Source organism: Eschrichtius robustus, chromosome 5 (assembly GCF_028021215.1).
Source record: "Eschrichtius robustus isolate mEscRob2 chromosome 5, mEscRob2.pri, whole genome shotgun sequence".
NCBI classification, from domain to species: Eukaryota; Metazoa; Chordata; class Mammalia; order Artiodactyla; family Eschrichtiidae; genus Eschrichtius; species Eschrichtius robustus.
In genome coordinates this window covers 136,813,591-136,829,693 of record NC_090828.1, presented here as the reverse complement: position 1 = coordinate 136,829,693, position 16,103 = coordinate 136,813,591, and the positions used below count along the sequence as shown (strand labels likewise).

General features: G+C 38.5%; 1 protein-coding gene across 2 annotated transcripts in view; it reads left to right on the top strand.

Moving 5' to 3' along the window:
- The window catches only part of WDR33 (WD repeat domain 33), a 99,756-nt gene that overhangs the window by 70,587 nt on the left and 13,066 nt on the right, over window positions 1–16,103 (top strand). For both annotated transcript variants that reach the window (XM_068545309.1, XM_068545310.1), the window contains 9 exons: window positions 9,305–9,431; window positions 10,678–10,832; window positions 10,926–11,004; window positions 11,432–11,542; window positions 11,906–12,000; window positions 12,214–12,300; window positions 12,532–12,671; window positions 13,315–13,467; window positions 14,104–15,189. In XM_068545309.1, coding sequence (XP_068401410.1) covers window positions 9,305–9,431; window positions 10,678–10,832; window positions 10,926–11,004; window positions 11,432–11,542; window positions 11,906–12,000; window positions 12,214–12,300; window positions 12,532–12,671; window positions 13,315–13,467; window positions 14,104–15,189 — 2,033 coding nt within the window. The remainder of the gene's footprint in view (window positions 1–9,304; window positions 9,432–10,677; window positions 10,833–10,925; window positions 11,005–11,431; window positions 11,543–11,905; window positions 12,001–12,213; window positions 12,301–12,531; window positions 12,672–13,314; window positions 13,468–14,103; window positions 15,190–16,103) is intronic.

The following is a 16,103-nucleotide window of genomic DNA, read 5'->3' as shown; positions in this document are numbered from 1 at the left end:
TGCACTTGCTGGTAGCCCTGCTCATTCTTTTAAAGGAGTTTTTGGGTTTACATTTTCTTTCTAGTTTTTCAAGCAATGGCTCTATGCTTTTCTTCTTGATCCTTTAAAAGAATATTGTATCATCTGTATATTACTATTGAATTATGAATGTGTGCAGAAATGTTTACTAGAGAACTTTGACTAATTACGCACGTGCTCACACACACACACACACACATACACATACACATGCGCACACACGCACACACCAGTGTACCCTTCCTTACAAAGGACTTTGTGGCTGGTTTCTGCATTGTGTGGGACACCAAGTATCTCCCATCGCAGACAAATGGCTGAAGTGCTTTGATACATTGATTGTTAACATCCAGCAACTGGGGGAGTACAACAGCAATGAGGCTGAAAGAATAGTTGGTTGTTGCATTCCTTTGCTTTAATCTGCTTGGATAAATATTCAACAAAATAGCCTTGTACTTTTTTTGAATACTTAAAATTTTTAATTGGACTCAGAAATTATATACTTAGTCATATATTCATAATTTTTTTCACTTTATGCCAGAAGTAGTTACATGGCATTAATCTTATGAGATGGATGTTTAATTTCAGTTTTTAACCTACTTGACAATTTCATTTAGGTCAGCCTTTGTCAGTACCATGTAAATACATGGTACAAATAAATAGAAACCATTTTACTTGCATATGCAAATTAAATAAGTTAAGTAGAAGATGGGCAAATTTATGATGTGTCTACCCCCTGTGCCATTTGAGTTTGTTTTTGTTTGTATACTGGATGCTTTTCTGACACCGTATGTTTAACTGTTTTTCGTAACACTTTTCTGTGTTACCACTCGGCTCTGTCAAATCCTTACATTTTGCCATACTTATTTCTGAATTTTAAAAAGAAGTACACATTACACACATTACAGATATGGTTAAAGGTCCCTTTAGTTGCTCCTCTCCTGCTCCAGAGGTGTCTGCTGACCTGAATTTAGGTTCATCATTGCCAGACCACATACTAAGCTAGCATTTCAAAATTTCGCAGATTGGTCTTTTGAGGGACTTGGAAGTATTCTGAGAAAAAAAAGGCTTGTGGTCAAATTTTCACCTACAGATTTGTAATACATATTGAAAGCACTGAAGACTCTCAGACATGAAAAGAAACTTGTCAATATTTAAAATTCAGCATTGCCCAGCTATTTGACCAGAGAAACCCTTCACCCATGATTCTGTGCACTGTTGTTGCTTGGAATATGCTTTGTGTAAACACTGCCTAGAGGTGTACTCTTTCCAAAATTTATTTTCCATTTAATTTTATAGTTTCTTACTAATGTAACTTTCTAGATTTAAATGACAAAGATAGTAATTACTTCCAGTTGATGTTCAGTGTTGGATCAAGTTTAAAATCATTCTGCAAAAAAGGAAGGTAAAAATGTTAATAAACTGCATATTCATTGACCAACATACAAGTTACTTATGCTCCTTAATTTTTTAAATTCTTGATTCCGCTGACCTACTGAAGTGTTTGGCTATGGACCATGGCTACACATACCCTTTGCCTTGAACTGATCTGTTACATTTTATGTTCTTGTGGCTGGAAGTAGCTTGAGTTTGTTAATGTTTGACACACTTTCTTGAATAACAGTTCTTCAGCTGTTAATGTTGTACAAGGTGGTGCTTAAATTTTGTTTGCTTTTTTTCCTTGCTGTATTAGAAAATCTTGGTGCTTTTTGTAAGCTATGTATAAAAGAAATTTTCCTTAAGATTTGTTCATATAATGGTCTGATCCAGGAAAAATAAAATGGGAAAATGGACACTATTTCTGACCTTCAAATAAAACTCTGTATCTTGATTTTCAGACTGTTCACCCGAGCCTTGGGGGCATATGCATTGACTTAAGGCAGGGCTGTTTACCTGTGTGGGATAATAGGTCCCTTGGGATCTGGCGAGGCTGTGGAGGAGAGATGAGGTCCTTGAGAAATGCACAGGGGCACAGAGTTTACATACAACTTCACAGAGGCCAGGGGGTCTCCCCCCCATAAGGGAAGAGTGCAAAAACAGACCTTGTTCCCTTGTTGGCTCCTAGCGCTCACTGCACTGCACTTTACGATTCTGAGATTGGAAATTATCAATCAACAGGAAGACTCCACTTTCTACAAAAGTAAGTCTAGAGCTGTTCACCAAACAGCGAAGGACCTAACCATCTATCCTGTTATTCTTAGAATTGTAGGGTTTATTAAGGAGTCTCTGCATTATATTTCTAGGATCTCCTTTAAAAACAACAACAACACATTAAGCATTTTGTCATTAGGAAAAATCTTTTTTTTTTTTTTTTTTGCATTCTGCACCTTCCTATTTCAAGCATAGTCATGTGACATTGTTTTTAAAAGAGGTTTTTTTTTTCTGTTTTTATTTTGTGGAGAGGGTCTCTAAAAAACCTGCATTAATTGTTTGCTGGCTTAATTTCAGTCTATATTCAGAAAACTTTTTTATTCTAAGTATTAACTTTCTTGGAAGTTATTGTACCTGGACTGTGTGATTCCACAGATACTTCCCCAGTGTTCAATTCTATTTCATTTGGTGATCACATATTTTAGAGGTTGTGCACCCGTAATAGGAACCCAATAAATGTTGCTATTGAGCACACTTATTTTGAATTAGTGAACAAGTGAAAGATAGATCAATGTGTGAAAGTATAATCAAGTGGAATAAGTAAAATTACTGTTTACCTCCCCATTTGGTATAAATTCTAATGCACAATTAATGGTTGCTTTCTGCAAATAATTATTATGAAGTAATAAGCTAAACAATTCTGGCATGTCAGACACAGGTTAATCCCCAAAGCAGTGCCACCAGTCTCCCAGAGATGCTAATTCTGTCACTATTCATTTAGCTAGGACCCTGAGGGAATGTTTAGCTAGCAGAGAAATGATGCAGAACTCATTGCTCTCAAAGTTTAAGCTCTGAGAGTAACCCAGTATGGTTAGATTAATTTGGAATTTCTTTGGGTGGAGTTGGGTCATGGTTGCCCATTTAACATTTAACAGGACCCTGGTCTTCGAAGTCAATCTGGTTACTTCTCAGATAGTTAAAAAGTAATTCTTTTTTATGTGTTTATCTTTAGATTTTACCCCTAAATTCTCTTCTTGTACAGTTCTGAGAGATGGAAAGGTGTGTAGAAGTTTGCCTTCTACACCCTCCTCAGTTACATTTGAGCAAGCAAAATTTGACTGATAAGTGAAACAAAACAAAAGGACCTCTTCTGCCGCTTCATTTGGATGTTATATTTAGTGAGGTGAAGGGAAGATTGGAATGGGAAGAAGGCAGTCCCGGCCACCTCTGGCCACTGGCCTAAACCCTTTTAGGCCTCAGTTTTCTCTTGTAAAAATTACAAGGCTGTATAACTTTGTAGGTCTTCCCTAGCTCAAGTATCAATTGAAGGTAATTTTTTTGTTGTTGCTATTCATTGTGTAACTGAGATAGGGAATAAAAATAATATGATTATGGAAATTCAAGGAGAAACTTTCTTTAAAATGTCTAATTACAGTCTGAATCAGTGTTGTCCAGTAGGACTTCTTGAGATGATGGAAATATTCTGTGTTTCTGCTGTCCAGTGTGCTAGCTGTTAGTCACAGGTGGCTGTTGAGCACTTGAAATGTCGCTAGTGTGACTGAGCGACCTAATTTTTAATCTAAATTAAAACATTTAGATAGCCACAGGTGGCTGATAGCTACTATATTGAACAGTGAAGGTTAAGTTCTTAAATATTTATAAGCATTCAAAGGGAATGTCACGTGTAGATTTATCATGACAGTCTTGTTTTTTTATTTGATGATTTGCAACTGGGATATTTTAGAATTTGGCAGTTGTACCTCCAAGTCTCAATACTGAAATCTTTCTTTAAGCATAGCCTCCATTTCTAGTTGTAGTATGGCCGAGCTACTTGTTACCTTTCCTGGGGATCCTAGAGTTTTTACTTGGTAACTCTGTGCCCACGTCTCTGGCTTCTTAAAGCTCTGCCATCCTACTAAGGATTGTATGTGTTTACTACAATCTACCTTTAGACTCCTGTCAGTCCCCTGCAGGGCTCCACGTTTTCCTGTGTTAGGCTCTATAGTATCTGGAGGAGGTTTGGTGTTGTTGAGAGTTTTATCTTTGTATTTTTTATGGGCTTGATTCTGAAACATTTAAATGCCACTTTAAAAAATACTTGGTCTTTCATTGGCAAGAAGTTTTCAGTCCTAAAATCTTGAGCCATTAGCAAGATGTTTTTAGTACTAAAATATCTAGGTCAGTAGGCCAATAAAAAACAGTTGTCACGTGAATGAATTTTCCATTAAGTCTGTATTAATTGCTTCAGCACTGCAAATACTACAGTCTTGAAATTTTCATGTTTGGGGATAACAAAGAACTTTGAATGGTTCTATCCTGAAATTCTGGACCTTTGAAATGATAAAAATTATTGTAAAGGTGTTCTTTAGGGTTAATGGTTGAAATTGATAAGCCATGTGTTTGGGACTCAGTCATTTTTCTATGAGATAATAATTTATATAAGATTAAGTTTTTATATATAGCATGCCAGGTCACAAAACCCATATTATCCTTGAAACTTAATTCAGCCATAGCAAGTCCAAGAGCTTTCAACGAAAACTTTCATTCCCACTGAGGTTCTGAAGCACATCTTCCCGGGACCACAGTCACCGGTTAGTTCTGTATTGACAAACACAGGCGCTAATTGATGTCAGTCAGTCCCTTGAGTTTTGAATAGAGGGAAACCAAAGCCTGTTGACATTAAGTAAAGTAATAAAAGTGCATGTTAAAAACTTCAAGCAGTACAGAAGAGTAAATGCCGCCTTCTTATTCCCATACCATTTCTTCTCCTTAAAAAACTTTTAACAGCTTAAGTTTTCTTTTTTCCAAATGGGGCTAAATTACACCTTGCTTTTCTGCTTATACTATTTAGAAGTCAGGTTTATTGAGGCGTAAGTTACATATGGTAACATTTACCTTTTTTTAGGTGTACAGTTCTATGAATTTTGACAAATATATACACCATAATCAAGATATATAACATTTCAGTCCCTCCAGAAAGTTCCTTCTCACTGCTTCATTTTTGAAACCACCACCATAATCAAGATATAAAACACTTCTGTCACTCCAAATTCCGTTTCAGCTTCAGTTTTAACAGCCATATGGTTCAATTATATGGATTTATCTTAATTTTTCTAAATATCCCCTCATTGATTTATATTTAGTTTGTTTCCAGTTTTACAATTCAAACACGGTGTAATAAATACCTTTGTATATAAATCTTGGTGTGCTTTTACAGCTACAAACATAGGGTAAATTCCTAGCAGAGGGATTACAGAATTAAAGGTTGTGAGCACTTAACATTTTGATAGGGCCAAAAGCCTCCCTGCAAAGTCGTACTGATTTACCTTCCAACCAGTTATGTGTAAGAGTGTCTGTAACTTACTTACACTGGGTGTCACCGAAATTAATTTTTGGTAATTTGATGGATAAGACATTACCTAGCTAAGTAACTTGCATTTTTTTCTCATTTTAAAAACATATCAAAAAGTTCACACACACACACAAAAATCTAACCCATGTTATTTATGCTTAAAACCACAGTATAACATTAGAGGAAATGTGGATAGAAAAATTGTACCTTTGTTCTCACTATCCCAATATGTTTTTCATTTCCTGCTTATTCGTATCTACGTTTTTGCAAATATATGTGTACATTTTTATAGTCATTCTCATAGCATATGCACAGGTTGTGCCTGTGTTGTTTGCTTGTAAAAGTTCCCTTTATTTCATGAGCATGTTTTTCTTTGTTCCCAGAATCTTCATTGTAGTAGTTGTATGTTTCTTTTGTTTTGGGACTGTGGCACAGTTTATTTAGTCATTCCACTTCTAAAATTTTTTATACTTTTTAACTGTTATGAACAAGGCTTCAAATACCATATTTTAAAAATAAAAGTTTTTAAAAATCCTTGAAAATTATTTTCTTAGGATAGATTTCTATCAGTCTGATTCTTCTGGATCTAAATGTATCATATTGACACGAGAGGGTAGAATTTTATCATTTGAAATAGTTTTTGTCACTTCATTGGGAATTCAGTAACTTTTTTCCCTGGAGAAGGAAGCAGTTACATATCAATTTGCTTCTATGCCAGCTTAATCTGTTTATTCTTTTTCATGAAGAATTACGAAAATGACATATGCTGCTTGTAAAGATTTCATACAGGTAATCAATCTGTTATCTAGTAAATAAAATTTTTTAATTGAATTTTTTTCTCAATAGATCATTTCATGTGTTTCAATATTTTAAAATTACCAAATAATATACAGTGAACTCTCCTTACCCTTGTTCCCAGGGTACAAGGGTACCAGTTCCCCTTCTTGGTGGCAGTCAGTATTATCAGATTCTTTCATATTCTTTCAGACATATTTTATGCATTTTTAAGCAAATGTATTGTGTGCTCTGTGTATGTTTGTGTGTCTCTCTCTTTTTAAGCCACAAATGTTAGCAAGCTGCACATACTTTTTTGTACATATTTTCTTAGATTATTTTATTTGTATTTAATTTTTTTAAAGTAGATAATACATGTACATTTTTCAAAAGTAAAATAATGTAAAGGTTTGAATAGTCCCCCTTCTATTTCAGTACCCTGTCTGCAATGTACCGTCCTTTGGTGAGTCTTTATGCATAGAGAAGCAAATAGGAAGGTACATATTTTTGTTTTCCTTCTGTAACTCTCAAAGTAACCTTTCACATGTAATCAGGCAGTATAGAATAGGCATTAAGAGCAGTGGCTCGGGGGCCGGTTCCCTGCATTCAGGTGTCTGCTCTGCCACATATCATCTGTATAATCGTGGGCAACTTTTTTAACCTTTCTGTGCTTTGTAATCATATGTAAAATGATGACTCAGTATACATTCTTTGCTTAGAATAGTACCATACATAAGGAGTATATGTGTTTGCTAGTAGTATTTTTATTATTAGGGACAGGGACCAATAAAATAACATCCAAGAATCAGTTCCAATCAGTTTGATGTATATTAGTGATATATATGGATATGGGTAAATTCATTTAACAGAAAGGGATGGATGGGATTTTTCACTTGTTTGAATTCTACTTAAATAGTTTAGAAAACTTCCGAAAACAAAAGTGAAGCCGCTAAAATACATTTTGTTGTTCCTTTCTTATGGGTTGATAGTTTTCTTGTTCTTGCATATACTTCTTTAAACTAAGCTCAGCTTTCATTATGTAATAAAAGTGTCCCGGAGAAGGTGAGGGTAGAGGTGGCAGCTAAGAAAATGAACATTTTTTGCATAGTGCATCACATTTTAAAAATACTTTCTCACGCACTTTGTACTCAAATTTGGTAAAAATAAAAATACATACGTATCTATACATAATATTTAATTTCAGGTGATAGTGGCCCATAAAGTTTTAAAATTCCCTGGCCATATCTTTTAAGGATAAAATGGTTAATAACATTAAAAGTTCTTAAGTCAAGCAAGGGGCTGGGGGACTGAATTATATTTCTGTCCAATTTTTCCATCCTTAGTTCTTAATAAAAAATTAAGGCAACAACGAGACCTCTTTCCCCTTTCCCACCTTCAGATCCTAGTTACAAAATAATATATTATTTATTGTAGGAAATATAAAAACAGAAGACACACAGAGAAATAAGAATCACCTTAAAATTGCTATCCAGCTTAATATTATAACAGCTTGGTGTCTAGACTTCCTGCCTTTTTTTCTCTATATAGATGTGCACACACAGTCACTCGTTATTGATTTGTTTGCCTTCTACAGTGATGGCATCAGGAATGCTATACACACTGGTGTTTGTTTTAATAAACTTAGTATCATGAACATTTTAATCATGCCATTAAATTATCTATAGAATCATTTATAATAGGTGCATCATATTCCATTGAGCACATACGCCATGCTGAAATTTATTCTGTAGTATATTTCCTATTCAAGAGCATTTAAAAATAAACTATATCGGTCAACATCGTTATATGCCAGTCTTTTTGGACACTCATTGTATCCTGATGATCAGTTCTGAGACGTGGAGTTACTGGGTTGCAGGATATGTACTTTTTCCATGCTTTTAATACACGTTGCCAAACTTCTCCAGCGAGTTGGTATCTCGCGAGCGCCAGCACTGGGATGAGCTTTAGATAAGTCCTTGCCTACTTGAGATGCGAATTTCCCTCCTGCGTGGTGCACGTTCACTCTCCAGCGCCTCTAGAACCATCTCTTCCTTCTTCCCTACTTCCCTATTTTCCTATTCTTCTGTATCCTTCCTGCTTCCCACCTCATACTCCATAGAAGCTGGATTTGATCCTGGTTAGAGAAGGAGCTGTTTCAAATGCTGTTTACCTCCCTCTTCACCTGCTTCATAGTGCGTTTGCTATATAAAATACTCTTGAGGCTCTTTTTGTACAGCAACAAGTTTTCAAAAATCATGCTCATTTTTTTCAGTTTTGTAAATTCTGATTTTCACTTTAGTAATTTTTAGTAACGGTTAATCTGTTGCGTTTGTGAAGCAACCTCATGCTCTAGCACAGTGGTTAAGAGAACTATCTCTATTCCTACAGACAGGGTTCAGATTCCAGCTCCTGTTATTGTTGACTAGCTTCTCTCAGGATTTTGAGAGGATTTAAAGAGGTGATGCTTATAAGTGCTCGATACACTGCCTATCACATAGTGAGCACTCGATAGACGAGCTTTTATTGTCATCTCATCTGACATATGTGTGAGTGAAGCAGGGATTATTTTTCCCATTCTGCATTTCAGTAAATGGGATCAGAAAGATGGAACACTTTTCGTATTGTCACATCTAGAAAGTGGTGGTGTCTGAATCTGAATTTAGGACTTTTGATCTATCGGGACTACTTCAAAGCAGGAAAGCTAAAGTGAATGACAAGCATTGTTTCTAATAATTAGGACAATACATAGAAGATCATGAAAAGTTTGCAAAGCTTTATATACAGGGGCTTCCAGAAATCTTGACCGGCCTACCAGCAAGTCAGTGAGAAGGTGAGCTTAGCTCCAGGAGAAGAGGAATGGTCCCTGTGCGTTGTGGCATAGGAGGAGGGGTTGCTGTACCCGAAAGTCTTCCGGACACAAAGACCAAAGAGAATTTTTTTTGAAAGTTTAAGAGGACTGAGTACTAGGATCAAAACATTTAATAGGTTTCTCTACTTTGGTTTAAATTAGAATGGAGTCCTGTTTTAAATATCTATGCTGATTAGGTTTTTATCTTAACTTGTTTCCGACAGGGCACGGTGCTGATGTGAAGTGTGTAGACTGGCATCCAACAAAAGGGTTAGTTGTTTCAGGAAGTAAAGATAGTCAACAGCCAATCAAGTTCTGGGATCCCAAGACTGGGCAGAGTCTTGCAACACTGTAAGTGATAGGAACCCCACCTTGGTCCCTAAACCAAGGGGAGCAAAGCTGCCTGTATTCTTTAACTTTTAGCTTTTTTTTCCTCTCATGTATTCCTGAAAAAGTAGTGTAGACAACAGATGGACTTATCCCTAGAGGCTTCTTATTTATTAAATGTGATTTCTCTCTAAATTCCTAATAAAATAAGGCTTGATGTTTGTTCTGCCACATACATCTAAATTTAATTTGGGAATCATGGGGGTGGGGGAGGTGGTTATCACTACCGTTCTAGCTTGCTGTTTCCTCATCGTAATACATTTTGGCACTGTATGGAATTGATATGTGTGCCATTTTTTTTTTTTTTTTTTTTTTAACTTTTGGCCGCACGGCACGTGGGATCGTATTCCCCGACCAGGGATCAAACCCGCGCCCCCTGCCTTGGAAGCGCGGAGTCTTAACCACTGTACCACCAGGGAAGTCCCGACGTGTGTGCCATTTGTTAGACACAGGCCAGCTTTCTCCATCTCACTACGTCTATTTATAGAGAAATTTTCCCTTCATATTTGAATCAGTTCTCATTTTTTGTCTGAGGTATTTAGTTATGATGCAGCCACATCATAAAAAATTTTCTCTTTGAATTATCTGTAAACATTCACAGTTCTGTGAATATGTTGTTAACGTTTTTTTTGACTAAGCAGCTGTATCCTGGTCCCTCTGCTTGGGAATTGAGCCATACCCAGAGTGAGCTGGTTGGAGCCAGGCTGCCTTGTTGCGCAAGTCCAATGGCCACAGCCAAGCAGAACGCCTTGTGAATGGTGCTCCTCCGAGACGCGCCTTGTGCAGGCCTCAGCGGTTGCAGGGTCTTTAGTTCAAATCAACCCTCAGACTATCTTGTGTCCTTCTTAAAAATGCTTTGAATTAATGAGAGCAGCTTCATTGAATTTTTAAAATTTAATGAGCTTTATCGAATATTAACTTATGTGTTCAGGTGCTTCCCCTGCTTCACAGATACACTTTTCTATCCAGTTGAAGTTCTACTACTTTAACTAGTTAATGAAAGCTGTGCTTAGATAATGAACATTATTTCTTTCTGTCTTTGACCTATTTCTTTCACGTGTACTTTTAACCATGGTCCATGCTTTATTACTTCTAGGCCAAACTTCTTGCCATCTTGACTGCCATGTGCTTTTCAAGAAAAATGGCCATTATATTGATTTATACTTGTTTTGAATTCTGACAGATTATTTTCTTGGTGCTTTGTTTGTAGTCATGCCCATAAAAACACAGTAATGGAAGTGAAATTAAATCTCAACGGTAACTGGCTACTCACAGCATCACGTGACCACCTCTGTAAACTTTTCGACATCCGAAACCTGAAAGAAGAGCTTCAAGTCTTCCGAGGTCATAAGAAAGAAGCTACAGGTCAGCGGCTATGATATGCTTCTCATTTTGACTATTACCTGTAGTGTTCCGAGATCCTAATAGTTTTGTCCTTCTCCATGTTTTTGTTTACAGCTGTGGCCTGGCATCCTGTTCATGAAGGCCTTTTTGCCAGTGGAGGGTCTGATGGCTCTTTGTTGTTCTGGCATGTCGGGTATGTGGCACTTACTATGTAAAGAAGTTGTAAATTTTATGAAGAGAGCACCTGAACGTGAAAAAAATGATAGTGTTTTGTATTTTTTCTGAGTGTTCATATGTCCTGTATCTGTAAACCCACTTTGGGATAGAAAACTTAGCATCTCTCTTTTTGGCTATGGAAGTCATGAAGGGAGAGTATGACCCAACTTCCTTGTTTCTTGTGGTGCGGTCATTTCTGAAGCATTTCCCCTCTGAGGCACTCTCTGGATAAAAGACTGTATTACTGATGACAAATCAGTACCTCTGAAACATGTGGAATTGACCAGATTCAAAGTAACAGACTTTGGTAGCTTTGTGTTGCACTAAAAGACAATGTCTTTTTTGGTGGGGGAGGGGTTGGGTAACTTTTGTGAAAAAGACTACTTTCTGTGGTGCCATTACAGGGTAGAGAAAGAAGTGGGTGGGATGGAGATGGCCCATGAAGGAATGATTTGGAGTCTGGCTTGGCATCCTCTTGGACATATCCTCTGCTCAGGCTCAAATGACCATACTAGGTAAGCTTTATGTCAAAAATAACAAGGAATTACTGTATTTTTGGAGCAGCAGGAGATAAATGTATGTTTTATTCATATAGGAATGTATTAATTTGTTTTCTAACTTACTCTTAAGGACATGTTTGTCGTGGTTTATAAATACATATTTTACAAGGAGATTGGGTATTGAATATGACTTTGTTATTTGAATTTTGTTTTGCCTTCTAATTTAAAAAATATCTTTCTACATTAAAAGTGTTTAGAATAAGGCCTTGTAAAACTTTGTTGTTTTTGCCAGAGGACTGCTAAGTACTGTTAAGTGCCCAGAAATACACCGAAACCATGCTCCTCTCCTCCCCCCTCCAAATACTTTTATTTTGACAGCAAATTTTGGACCCGAAACCGACCAGGTGATAAAATGCGAGATCGATACAATCTAAATCTGTTGCCTGGAATGTCTGAAGATGGAGTGGAATACGGTGAGGTTCCTGCATGTTTATCCGGCTTTGAAATCTGATATTCTGTTATAAAAGTGTTAGGTGTTGAGAAGATTTTGCAAAACGAATTTTAGTTTTATAGTTTATGGATTTATAAATCGCCAGCAATAATTTTCGTTTTTATAAAGTGTTAATTTTATTGGCCTGATACATTTATAAAATCTCTATTGACAATGGCTCTATTCCTATGTATAGATGACCTTGAACCTAATAGCCTGGCAGTAATTCCAGGGATGGGAATACCAGAACAACTAAAATTAGCTATGGAACAAGAACAGATGGGTAAGAGAAGTTGTACCTATAAATTTTACTTTTTCTGTAATTCTACCTATTTCTTATAATCATGATATTAAATTATGTTGAAAATGCCAAAATGATGTATGTTGAGAAGTGTTGATAAAAGTGATGTAAACTGCATGATATTTAGAATCTGTTCTTCCAAAAATGTGTTCATTGATGAAGTGACCACTTTCTTTTATTTCCTTGGCTAACTCCTTCTCTTTATGGTTTCAGGGAAAGATGAATCAAACGAAATTGAAATGACAATTCCAGGTTTAGATTGGGGAATGGAGGAGGTGATGCAAAAGGATCAGAAAAAAGTACCTCAGAAGAAAGTTCCTTATGCAAAACCTATTCCTGCTCAGTTTCAGCAGGTGAGTAACTAGAAGTGAGCCCCTGCCCACTTGGTGGGAGACTCTGCTTGGTAAGTCTAACTGAAGTGCAGAAATAGGTTTCTCTTGGATTATCTCATCTGTTGAAGGTATTTCTGTACTACAGATACTTTCTGAGCATTCTTCACATATTTCAGGCATTATTAGACATAGTTCCCATCTGTTGCTTTGCAGTGAGTCCTGAGTTTGTCATGAATCTTCTCTAGGTCTTCTTTTATTCTCACCTCCTTGTTATCATTCCAAGCTATCAGAAGAAGGAAAAAAAGAGACATGGAGCAGGGAGAGTATGTTGACCCTCTTCAACATATTCTGTCTGTCTTCCACTTTGTTCCCTCAACAGAGAGTACACGTGTCCTTTTGAAGAGGCAGGCAGGTGTTGCATCTTAATAACATGTGAGATCTTGCAGCTTTTATCAGCTTAACAATTTCTACCTAGTGATGTGCTTGCCTGACTCCATTCCTGTGTCACTAAGAATTAGTATTAGAAATAAAGATAGTTTACCAGCTGAGCCGACTTGTACTCACCAGATTGGAATGAGCCAGCGACATTATAGAATGGCTTTCTCATTCTGTCATTGTAATTTACACACTTAGAGTATACTTTAATATTCTCTTCTTTCCCAAGGCTTGGATGCAAAATAAAGTTCCAATTCCTGCTCCAAATGAGGTATTGAATGACAGAAAAGAAGACATTAAATTGGAAGAGAAGAAAAAAACACAAGCAGAAATCGAACAAGAGATGGCCACATTACAGTATACTAACCCACAGCTTCTGGAGGTGTGTGACACTCTTTTGGGGGATTCGAGATGATCTAAGAAAGTAGTGATTAACGTTTTTTTTATTGATATGCTCTTAAGGAGAAGGGAAGGGACTCTCAGATGGGTCTGATGAGCAATATCATTTCTTATTGCTGCATTAGGAAGCTAGTTTCTAAAAGAATCCTGTTTCTTAGACTTTTAAAACCAGATCAGTCAAGCAGCAAGTAGAACTAAGTTGAATATACGTTTTTTAATAGACAAGATAAAACCAACATAGTTTTAATTTGGATTCACTTACTTATCCATGGATAAAAAATTTTTTTCTGTCAGCTCTAGAGCAGGTGGTTTGTTCTTATTTTCCCTACCTTTGGCAGCTACCAAGAATGATAAAACACTAGTAAATTGTTGGGCTTTCCCTGATCAAGATGGATATAAATAGTCCTGACTGCTGTTTCCCAGCACCTAAAAAGAAGCATTCTAGAGTCTGGAAGCCTGAGTACCTTCAGAACATCTGAATATCATATGGACTCTAGAGGTCAATCAATACCTTATGTTTGTTTTGAGGCTCCCCTAACGAAATAAGTGATAGCAATATTGTCATCTTTAAGGGCTCTGGCATTTTTTATCAGCATGCTTTTTCTTCCTTTCTTTCCAGCAACTTAAAATTGAAAGACTTGCACAGAAACAGGCTGAGCAAATTCAGCCTCCTCCTTCATCTGGCACCCCTCTCCTGGGACCCCAGCCCTTTCCAGGACAAGGTCCAATGTCTCAGATCCCTCAAGGTTTTCAACAGCCTCATCCATCTCAGCAGATGCCAATGAACATGGCTCAAATGGGGCCTCCAGGTCCACAGGGACAGTTTAGACCCCCTGGACCCCAAGGACAAATGGGACCACAAGGTCCTCCACTGCATCAGGGAGGTGGGGGGCCACAAGGATTCATGGGACCACAAGGGCCCCAGGGCCCACCCCAGGGGTTGCCGAGGCCTCAGGACATGCATGGGCCCCAAGGAATGCAAAGGCATCCTGGACCTCATGGCCCTTTGGGACCTCAAGGACCACCTGGACCACAGGGCAGTTCTGGTCCTCAAGGCCATATGGGTCCTCAGGGCCCACCTGGCCCACAAGGTCACATAGGCCCCCAAGGCCCACCTGGTCCCCAGGGTCACTTGGGCCCTCAGGGACCTGGTACTCAAGGTATGCAGGGACCACCTGGTCCCAGAGGAATGCAAGGACCTCCCCATCCTCATGGGATGCAAGGTGGGCCAGGGTCTCAAGGGATCCAAGGTCCTGTGTCTCAGGGACCTCTGATGGGATTGAATCCAAGAGGAATGCAGGGTCCTCCAGGCCCCCGAGAGAACCAGGGTCCTGCTCCCCAAGGGATGATGCTGGGCCACCCGCCTCAAGAGATGAGAGGACCTCATCCTCCAAGTGGACTGCTGGGACATGGCCCTCAGGAGATGCGAGGTCCTCAGGAGATGCGAGGCATGCAGGGGCCTCCGCCCCAAGGATCAATGCTGGGCCCTCCCCAGGAATTGCGAGGGCCTCCAGGCTCACAAGGTCAGCAGGGGCCGCCCCAGGGCTCTTTGGGACCTCCACCCCAGGGTGGCATGCAAGGGCCCCCTGGACCTCAGGGACAGCAGAACCCGGCAAGAGGGCCACATCCATCTCAAGGGCCAATACCATTCCAGCAGCAGAAAACAGCTCTGCTAGGTGATGGGCCCCGGGCCCCCTTCAACCAGGTATTATTTCTTTCCAACTTGTAGGCATTACACTTTGGGGAAATACACTCTGCACTGAGGTGGCACTTCCAAATGCTGAGAAAGGCAGTCACAGCTGGTATAGATATCTCTCAAGTAGTGATGGTGGCTTGAGAATAGCATCATGGCTGAAGAAAGAAATTAAGTACTTAGAGTAATTAAGTAGACACCAAATACATCACAATATGAATCTTTACTTCTCAACCTATGTTTTTTTAATAGAGGTTCTTCCAGAAAAGATGAACTCCCTGTTGAATACAGTTCATAATTGTCCCAGGGCTCCAAAAGAGCTGTGGCCCTGAGGAGGGTGAGGAGGGAGCATGGGTGGCTCTGATCCTGTCCTGCTCCGTTTTCTGGGCTGTTGCCTTCGTAGGCTGGTGTTTCATGGGCTTGCCAGACAACTGAGCCACCTCCTATCTGCCTGCGGATCTGCCTGCCGGCTCTACTTTTAAGATAGTGCGGGCTGTTTAACTCATGAGTATACTGTAGACTATGATCTCACTATTTTCATTTCAGTGAATGCTTTTAGAGATCTCTTGAGTCCAGAATTGTGCATTTTCAAATGGTGACCCTTTGGATGAAGTTCCGTTCAAGTTGGTTTTTTTTAGCTCACATCTGAAAGTATTTACAGGAGGGAGTATTTCTGTAGAAATTTTCTTGGCCCTTTTTAGAGGATTCTGTTATTGTCAGCCAAGTTTTTTTACCCATTCTCTGAGCTGTGCTTGAGAGGTGGTATGATGAGAGTTCAGTTTGCTTGGGCTGAATTACAGAAGACTGCATGGGCGTGAGTGGATTGAACACTGTTTGGCTCTGTGGTGTTTACATTTTTCTGAATTTCATAGTCTGAAGGCATTATTTGGGTATGAACAACTGGGTTTGTGTCCTTGAAGTCAGTC